This window comes from Mustela lutreola, chromosome 1, assembly GCF_030435805.1.
Source record: "Mustela lutreola isolate mMusLut2 chromosome 1, mMusLut2.pri, whole genome shotgun sequence".
Classification (NCBI taxonomy): domain Eukaryota; kingdom Metazoa; phylum Chordata; class Mammalia; order Carnivora; family Mustelidae; genus Mustela; species Mustela lutreola.
The window spans coordinates 245,090,705-245,099,026 of NC_081290.1; the positions used below are offsets into that span (position 1 = coordinate 245,090,705).

Below are 8,322 nucleotides of genomic sequence, written 5' to 3' on the forward strand. Positions count from 1 at the left end.
TGTGGAGGTCACATATTGCCTGCAGCACTGGGTGTGATGCATAAACAATGAATCTTGCAACACTGAAAAATAATTATTTTTAAAAAGACTAGCAAAAAAAGACTAGCAATTTCAAAATTTAAAAGTAATTACATAAGATAGTTAAGCAAGCGCATCAAAATACTTGAGATGATGTAAAAGCACAAGGCATTCCTGAGAAACTATCCTTTGTAAATCTTTATGCTAGCTGGTTTGATTGGGGATGCCTTGGAGCTCCAAACAGTTCCAGGGAAATCAAAATTTAATTTTCTCAATTTAGAACGCAAGTTATTGTATTGACTTTTCCTTCCATCCACTCACTAATATAATACAAGGATGCGGTGAGGAAAACTGCTTTTGAGCTGGTGTGCTTCGGAAGAGAAGTCCTTAGTACTTCCTCTCACATTAGATTCCAGAAAGTTTTCACGAGGACACCGATTCCTTCTGTTCGGTAAAGAGGTGCGTCTTTGGATCAAGGATCTGTTTTGCCATCTAATGGATCTAAATTGGGTCTATTTAGTCCAACTTGGCTGCGGATTTACTGCTGATTCTGACTGTTATGAACCCATGGAACTCCACACTCTTTCATCCTCTTGCTGACTCCCCCTTCACCGAACATTGGCTGTACACCTACTGTGCGACAGACACTGTGCAAAGACAGGAGAGAGAAGACCATGTCAAAGAATTCTGGATGCTTACAGGTGAAATAGCCGGTCCCTTTGCAGTGCGCAAGAAGATACTCAAAGCGCGGACCCAGGTATTTTGGTGTTGTTTGCCTGTCGGTGGGGTGCACACCTTACTTGTCAGAGGCCTTTCAAGAAACATCCCCGGACTTTATCCGAGGTAGCAGCTGTTTGCTGGACTGTGGGCGACCTAGTTCGCGCCATGGGGGCAGAGGGCACAGCTGGGGACTCCTGTTGGTGGCTGCGCAGCTTGTCCCAACACTTCAGGAAAGCCCGGTCCTCAATCCCAAACTTGGAAAACTTGGAAAATTTTTCCCCAAATTCTTATTTGTGGGCCTCCTGGGAGGCCAAACCCCAACCTGAATCCACCCACGCGCCCCATCTGCTTCCCAGGCTCGGGGCGCCACTAGCTTCGTCCGGCTAGGCAGCTTGGGGCTTTAGGGTCTGAGGTCTTCAGGAACTGCTTTCCTACTCTTTCCTCCTCCCCCTCGTCCCCTAAGTCGGCCCAGCTATTTCCGCAAGTTCCCCAGAGCTCGGGGGAGATAGGTGCAACCCTGAGCTCCTGGAGCCGGTTACAGGCTCTGCCAGACTTCAGAGACCGTAGCAGCCGTCCGGGAACAGGCGGTGTAGAGGGCAGAGAAGTTAGTCAGGTGGTGCCTCCCAGCTGTGCCTTTCCATTCCTGCCAGAATCCGGGAGAGAGGGACACAGAAGTCTCCTGTTTCTGCAGGGCTTTGGGAGAAAGGGGCCGGCTTGTCCTAGCGGTCCTCTACTGCTCTGAGCTACTCTAGGCGCAGCGTACCGGGCTACGGGCAACCTGGGTCATGCAGCCACTGTGCACTCTGCTTGTTGGGGTAGCAAGCAGGCCCGGCAAGAGCCACCGGATTCCAGGATCAGGATTCTTTGGGGTTGTTACCTGGAGTTTAGTTGCCCAGGTGCAATGGCAAATAAGACCCAGAGGGCCCAGACAGGCAGCCCCTGAGCGCCCTTCTGATCTGCAGAAGCAGTAAGCACCGGCAGGTGGGATCCCGTGAGCCTCTGGCTTCACCCTCTGCCCTTCACCACCAGCCGAGGCTATTCGAGAGGCTTCTGAGCTCAGGATGGGCCAGAGGGCGCATTTGGGGGCACAGCCCTCACCCCTTAAAAGGACCAGCCAGAGGCCCCGAGGTGTGTGTGGGGGGGTAATCTTCACTTCTTCCTACTGCTTCTATCCGCCAGCCCACTCTATGGCCCTTCGCCAAGAGCTGAGGATCTCTCCGCGTCCAGGTGGGGCGAGAGCCCGCAGCGAGGGCTCCAAGAACCCGGCTCTCCTTAAAGAGATAAAGCTGAGACAGGGTGAGTGCGCGCGTGCTTAGGGAACAATGTGCACCCCTATGTGTGTAAAACGTGTTTGTTACCCAAAGCAGAAACTGGCAGGGTCGCTTTTGGGTTTGGGAGACGTTGGTTTAGCTTGTTGGGCGCGCGCTCATTTGCTAACAACGGGTGGAGGCGCGTTAAGTTGCAGCAAGTACTGGCTCTAACCGAGTGTCCGCGTGTGAATGCGAAAAGCCGAGCGGTGGCTGGGGTCCAGGTGTGTCAGTGCCGGACGTGCGCCCCGCGCGCAGCGTGAGTGCACTCACCAGCCCGCCTGTAGCTGAAAGAAGCACGAGTGTGAAAGTCCGAAGGCTGCCCTTTGGGCTTGCAGCACCGGCTCTCCTTTGTGGGACCGCGCAGGAGCCCCACCCGCTCCGCAATCAAGAGCTTCAGAGAAGTGGGGTCGGGGTGTGGTGCGACGCAGGTAGAAACCCGGACACAGTCTGTCCCAGCGCAGCAGCTAGGCAAACAGAATCTTGAAGCACAGGACAGCTGTGTAAACCAGCCCAGCGATGCAGTGGAGGGTCATGGGTTAGAGTGGAAGATGCTGAGCCGGCAGTCCAGGTCTCGGGAGTAGGAGGGAAATGCCAGCTTAGCCCCTTCCCCTGTCCTCCCTCCCACTCCCAACCGTCCCAGAGGAGTGAGGCCAAGGTGGCTTTGCTCGCCAGACTAGAAGCAGAACAACTTTGCGTGGCGCAGGTGGTGTGGGGGGTGAGGGGAGAGCAGAGGATATCTCAGGAGTACCCAAGGTGGTCCAAGGAGATCAGTCTTCCAAGTTCCTCCCCCCTGCCCCCACCAACTTCTTCACAGGGGACTATTTCAGCTGAGATTTCTTCATAGGACCCCAGCCTGCTGTTTAACTTCCTGGGGGTCTAGGCGGCCAGTCCGGATGATGGGGGAGGAGGGTCCCATACTGGTATAGTAGGAGGGGTTTCGAGATCGGACGGAGTTCAGGCACCAAGAAAGTGAGAGAAGCTCTGGCACCTCACCGTAGGTAACGCCAAACTCCCCGCTGGGCCCCCACTTTCTGGACGTCGAAAGCGCTCCACCCCTCCACGCCCTCCCGCTCTCCAAGCAATGACCTCATTGCAAAAGACAGCCAGAGCGGATGGTTCCCCTCCCTAGAGAACCAGTGCAGGGAGGGCGAGCAATGACGCAATTGGAGCTGGATAGGTCCTGGCCACTTTGGATTGGCCGCGCGGACTCGTGGGGACCCCCCTCCCACTATCGCTGGAATAAGAGCCCAGAGCTCCGCGGGGAAGACGCCCGCAGCAGGCGTTGTGTCCATCGGGGCGGACCGGCCGCTAGAGCTCTTCAGAAACTCCAGTATCCAGGTGAGGAACTTCCCACTCCGCTAACTCTAGTAACTTGCCTCTGGATTAGTTCATCTGGTTTGCTCCATCTATCTGCCTTTTGCCTCTCAAGGCCGTTGAGGCCCACCTGCAGGCAGGTGCTCCTAGTTCTCTGTCCGGCTCAGGGGAAGGAAGGTGGCTGTTAGAGCGTTGTTTTCTAATTAGCGCAGGTGGAACTCCAAGCATTCCCTGGGCGTCGCCTGGGCTCTGGAAACTCCGCCAGCCCGGGTAGGCGGGTCTGCGGCCCCTGCGTTTGTGCACCTTGGCGTGCAGGATCCAGCCTAAGTTTGGTCTGGGAGTACCCTGCGCGATCTGTGCCCTGAGGAATCAAGTTTGATTCTCAGGACGGCGGATCCTTGAGACTTCCTATGAGGGTCCGCCAGCCCACGAGCGTCCTGAGACGCTGGCGGGGACCTGGGCTGTGCAGTCAGCCGAAGAGGGCAGGGGCTCACCTCCGGAGGCTGGCGACCAGCAGCAACAGCTAAACTGCACTCCAGCACAGGGGGCTGGGGTGCCAGAGCCCAAAGGCACCAGTAACTGGCAGGTTAAAAATTTCGCCGAGTCCAAACTCACTGAGAGGTCAGTGCTCCTTTCCAAGGTACCCTTCCCACTTCCCTCTCCCACGCATTAGCGGGGAGGGGAAGGTGGTCGTGGATTTCTCAGTCCCTGAGAAGAGTGGCACAGTGGGAGAACAATTGTGTGTTAGGGTGGGCCCTGCTTGGTCACTGCAGAAGGCAGAAGGGTGTGCATGTATTTGCAGGCACTGGTGTGTGGTTTCTCCCTGATTTTCCACAGAACTCTACCAGCCCCAGGACACCTGTTTCTGCTCTACAACCCCTTTCATTGCTGGTATCTTTTGAAATTCCCAACAGCCCTTCTGGCAAGTGCAGGGAAGCTGGGGGAGGCGGGGCAACTTGACTGAAGCCACAAGGCAGTTGTGACTGAGGCAGCACAGGAACCCAGGTCTGTGGGCTCCAGGCCTTGCTGGGTCTTGGCGCAGCGTGTAATGTCTTTCTCTCCTTACAGAGAGGCATCATGGGCTTCTGGAAGTCCTCCCCCTTCTTGGCTTTCAGCATCTTGGTCCTGTGCCAGGCAGGCAGCCTCCAGGCGGCACCATTCAGGTGAGGCAGCCTGAAGCCTTAGAACCTTCCCCTTCTACTGTCCCTGGGATCAGGCAGTCCTTGCTTCTGAAGTCACCCCTACAGTTAAGATGCTTGGTGGACACTGAATTCAGCCCTGCAGCAGCGGTGGGGAGTAGAAGGCATGTCCTCAGGGAAAGTCACAGAGACCAGGAAGCCTTGCTGCTTATCCTGGGGAGGAGGCAGGCAGGGGCTCAGAGCCTCTGTTGGGTTTGCTTCCCCTCCCTCAGGTCTGCTTTGGAGAGCCTCCCAGACCCCACTGCGCTCAGTGAGAAGGAAGGCCGCCTCCTGCTGGCTGCCCTGGTGAAGGCCTACGTGCAGAGGAAGGCAAATGAGCTGGAGCAGGAGCAGGAGCAGGAGGAGATGGAGGGCTCCAGGTAAGCCTCCCCACTCCGCCCTGGCACATCCGGAAAGACGTATCCGAGAGAGGTAGGAAGAACAGCCTTTGGCCAGAAGGAGTCCAGCAGCCTGTGGTTGTTCACCAGGCCATGCAGTGCTGCCGTCCTCAGGCTCGTGGAATACCGGTCCCGGTGGAGCCGAAGAGACTGTGGTTAGACACATTAAAAAGGCCCATTCCTGAAAGCTGTTAGGAGATAGAATGGGGAAGTGTAGAACCCCTTACATGGGGCATTGGTCTTGCCCTACTGAGGAGAAATTCCAGCATCGGTTGGCTTGGGACTGGTAAGTGTGAAGCCAGGGGATGGACTTGGTATATCTCAGGATGTTTCAGAAATTGAACCAGTGTGTTCTTTCACACTGACAAGGAGCCTTTACTGCAGGTTGGCAAGGTGAAACCAAAGGCCTTTGCGGAGGGTAGGGTTTGTAGGGCACTGTCTGAGGTAGGTCTGGGGTCTTTAAATGTGTAGGCTGTGCAAAGATGCGCACGTTGTCGGGGGGCCACATGCCCTGCTCCTGCCTCCCCTCCCTGCGTCCCCTGAGCTTGGAGCACACACCAGCCCCGGCCTGGCCGTGGCCCTGCTGGCTCAGAGGCATGAGATACACAAGCAGCTACCCTGCAAATCTCAGTGCAGAGCATGACGACTGAGGTATTGCAGCATGAGGAATGCTAGAGAAGACTACCCCTTCCCCACCACAGTCCTTCCCCACCCTGCCCTGGCTCAAGAAACCTCTAGGTTCTCCTACTGGTGGATTGAGAGCTGTGTGGCTGCCTGCCCCTCCTGCCTCTGCTCCAACTGCCCCCCTCCCTGGCCCAGCCTTCTGCATGACTGCCCTCTGAGGCAGACCCTGGGCATGGTATTGTCTGGCATGTCTTTTCCCTGCAGCCTGGACAGCTTCCGAGCTAAGCGGTGCAGTAATCTGAGTACCTGTGTGCTGGGCACATACTCGAAGGACCTCAACAACTTTCATACATTCTCTGGCATCGGCTTCGGGGCTGAAACACCTGGGAAGAGAAGGGACATAGCCAGCGGCTTGGAGAGGGGCAGTTAACCCCACTTTGGGGCGCCCCAGGATGCCAACTGAACTCCCACTCCTTCCTGATTTCCCTTCCTTCTCCCACTGATGAACTTAGCGCATGCAGATTTCACTTCGGCAGCTCTTTAAGCTGGTATTGGCAGCTTTGCTTATGCCAGAGAATGCTGGGGATCTCAGGGTGGGAGGGAAGAGGGCAGGACTCCTAGACCAGGTTAGAGGTAAGAGCAAGGGAAGCTTTGTGAGATCCCAGAGGATTTCAAAGCAGAGCCCTCCCATTTCTGCTTCATCCCTCATGCTTCACCATTGATGAATAAACCTATTTTCTACAAGAATTTGCACTGTGGTGGTCATTACTCTGGTCCCTGTCTGAGGCTTGAGAGTGACCAGAGCCTATGTTCAAACGTAGCTTTAGCCTCAGGGTAGCCGGATACAGGCCTTGGTGAGTGGTCCCTATGAACCAGCTCCACCATCAAGAACAGGTGTGCTGAGGAGCAGGTAAACACTTCTGGGGGAGGATGCGGCATCCGTGCTCTCTGAGCCCCTTCCAGGTAAGACTTCAGGGGTTTTTATTTTCCCACGGAAAGTGGTTTTGTTGGTGTCTGTGGCTGCCGTCGGGCTGCTGGTTGCTCCTTGCATGTCTTGGGGGTAGGGCTGCGCCTTTGGTCGTCCCTTCCTCCTGGTTCTAAAAGAATTCGATGTAAGTGCCAATAACTGTAGGTTTTAGTACGTGTGTCCTGGAGTCTAGCTTAGCACTGGGTTTTTTCTTTTTCTTTTTCTTTAAGTTTTTCTTTAAGTTCCAGTTAGTTAAAGTGCAGTGTAACATGAGCTTCCTGCATACCCTATAGTGATTGTACACTTCCGTACCATTGGCGTGGGGTGTTTTTCATGAAGGTCTTTGGGCAGGGCTCCTAGCCAAAGCTGCCAGGCCATTTCTCCTAACAGCTTTGATAATTGCATTTAGGAGAAACCCTTATTCTTAAGTGGTATGTCAAAGAGCTGCAATTCTCTTTATGAAGGCCCCATGGGGCAAGCTCCTGCCTCTTGCCTCTCACTGACAGGACTTGTCTTCTTTCTCCATCCTGCAAATCAGCATCACTGCCCAGAAGAGATCCTGCAACACTGCCACCTGCGTGACCCATCGGCTGGCAGGCTTGCTCAGCAGATCTGGAGCTGTGGTCAAGAACAACTTTGTGCCCACCGATGTGGGCTCTGAAGCCTTTGGCCGTCGCCGCAGGGACCTTCATGCCTGAGCAGCTACTGGACTCCAGGAAGAAGGTGACCACCCTTGTATTGTTGAATGGGAGGGGAAGGAATTTGGAGGTTATGATCCACATTTTGAATCCACTGGACCTGGTAGGGTGTTCAGATCCCTTCCTTCCAATAGCATTCTTCTTTCTGAATAGTGAGTTTCTTTTGTACCTCAGCCTGAAATCAGAGCACTGGGATAGGCTGCAGACATGCAGTGTCATCTTTCTAAGAGGAGATATGAAAAAAAAAAAAAAAGCTTGCTGATTGATAGTTGCTTTTTTTTATTTTTGCTAAAAGCCTATTGATACCTCAGACCCATACTTTGTAAATGCTATTTAAGGAAGCACTCCCGTAAATTTGTTTTCTTTTTAGTAATAATTGTGAATGTTCCCTTCTTGTCCTTCTTATTCTCCAATTTATCTTTCTTCTCCTCCACTTCTTCCTCCTTCTTCCTCTTCTTTTTTTATTTTTATTTTTTCCCATCTCAGGTAACCATGAAGCTGAACTCACCACTTCTATTAATTTCTGTTGACAACACTGGTGAGAAGGCCCCATGGAAGATATACATGTTTGCATCCCAATAGATACTGGAAAAAAAAAAAAAAAGCACCTTTGTCACTTGAAAGGAATGAAACTGAATGCAAAATAAGCTAATTCCATATGTATTGTGTATTTTTTTTTAATATATTTGATTATGTGTGCAGTGTGATGGCATCTATTATTGGCTTATCTGATAGCAAATGGGTTCTCTGAGAGCTATCCTGTTGATCATGGTGGCTCTGTCAAGCCTTAGCGGGGGCAATAAATCATTGCCTTCATGGCCTTTAGGACACATGGGAACAGTGATGCTTTGCCTTGTTGTCTAAGAACATGATTGTATACTTTGTTTAAGGAAATCTCAATATTGTACCATTTGTGAACTTCATCAAGATTAAAAACATATTTTGGATACATGTGTTTTGAGACCCTGGTGGTTCATTTCAACTTGTTTCCCAGTGTAATAATAATAATAGTAGTCATTGATGTTTTTTGAGTGCTAACTCAAAATAGGCCAGATGATATTCTAAGACAGTGTTTTATACCTATTAATTCATTTA

The 8,322-nt window shown here is 52.6% G+C and overlaps 1 protein-coding gene across 1 annotated transcript; it reads left to right on the top strand.

Annotated features, from left to right (window-relative positions):
• The first annotated feature begins 3,174 nt into the window (after positions 1-3,174).
• Positions 3,175-8,107, top strand: LOC131822014 (calcitonin gene-related peptide 1). Its single transcript, XM_059158391.1, has 5 exons — positions 3,175-3,386; positions 4,431-4,525; positions 4,774-4,920; positions 7,068-7,252; positions 7,714-8,107. The coding sequence occupies exons 2-4, from the start codon at positions 4,440-4,442 to the stop codon at positions 7,225-7,227; spliced, it is 393 nt and encodes a 130-aa protein (XP_059014374.1). The 5' UTR covers positions 3,175-3,386; positions 4,431-4,439; the 3' UTR covers positions 7,228-7,252; positions 7,714-8,107.
• Positions 8,108-8,322: the final 215 nt, after the last annotated feature.

Bases quoted from the DNA above. Each gene is read 5' to 3' on its own strand.
- LOC131822014 (XM_059158391.1), top strand. From the start codon at position 4,440: ATGGGCTTCTGGAAGTCCTCCCCCTTCTTGGCTTTCAGCATCTTGGTC. The intron at 4,526-4,773 runs GTGAGGCAGCCT...CCCCTCCCTCAG, and splicing joins CTCCAGGCGGCACCATTCAG to GTCTGCTTTGGAGAGCCTCC. The intron at 4,921-7,067 runs GTAAGCCTCCCC...CCTGCAAATCAG, and splicing joins GAGGAGATGGAGGGCTCCAG to CATCACTGCCCAGAAGAGAT.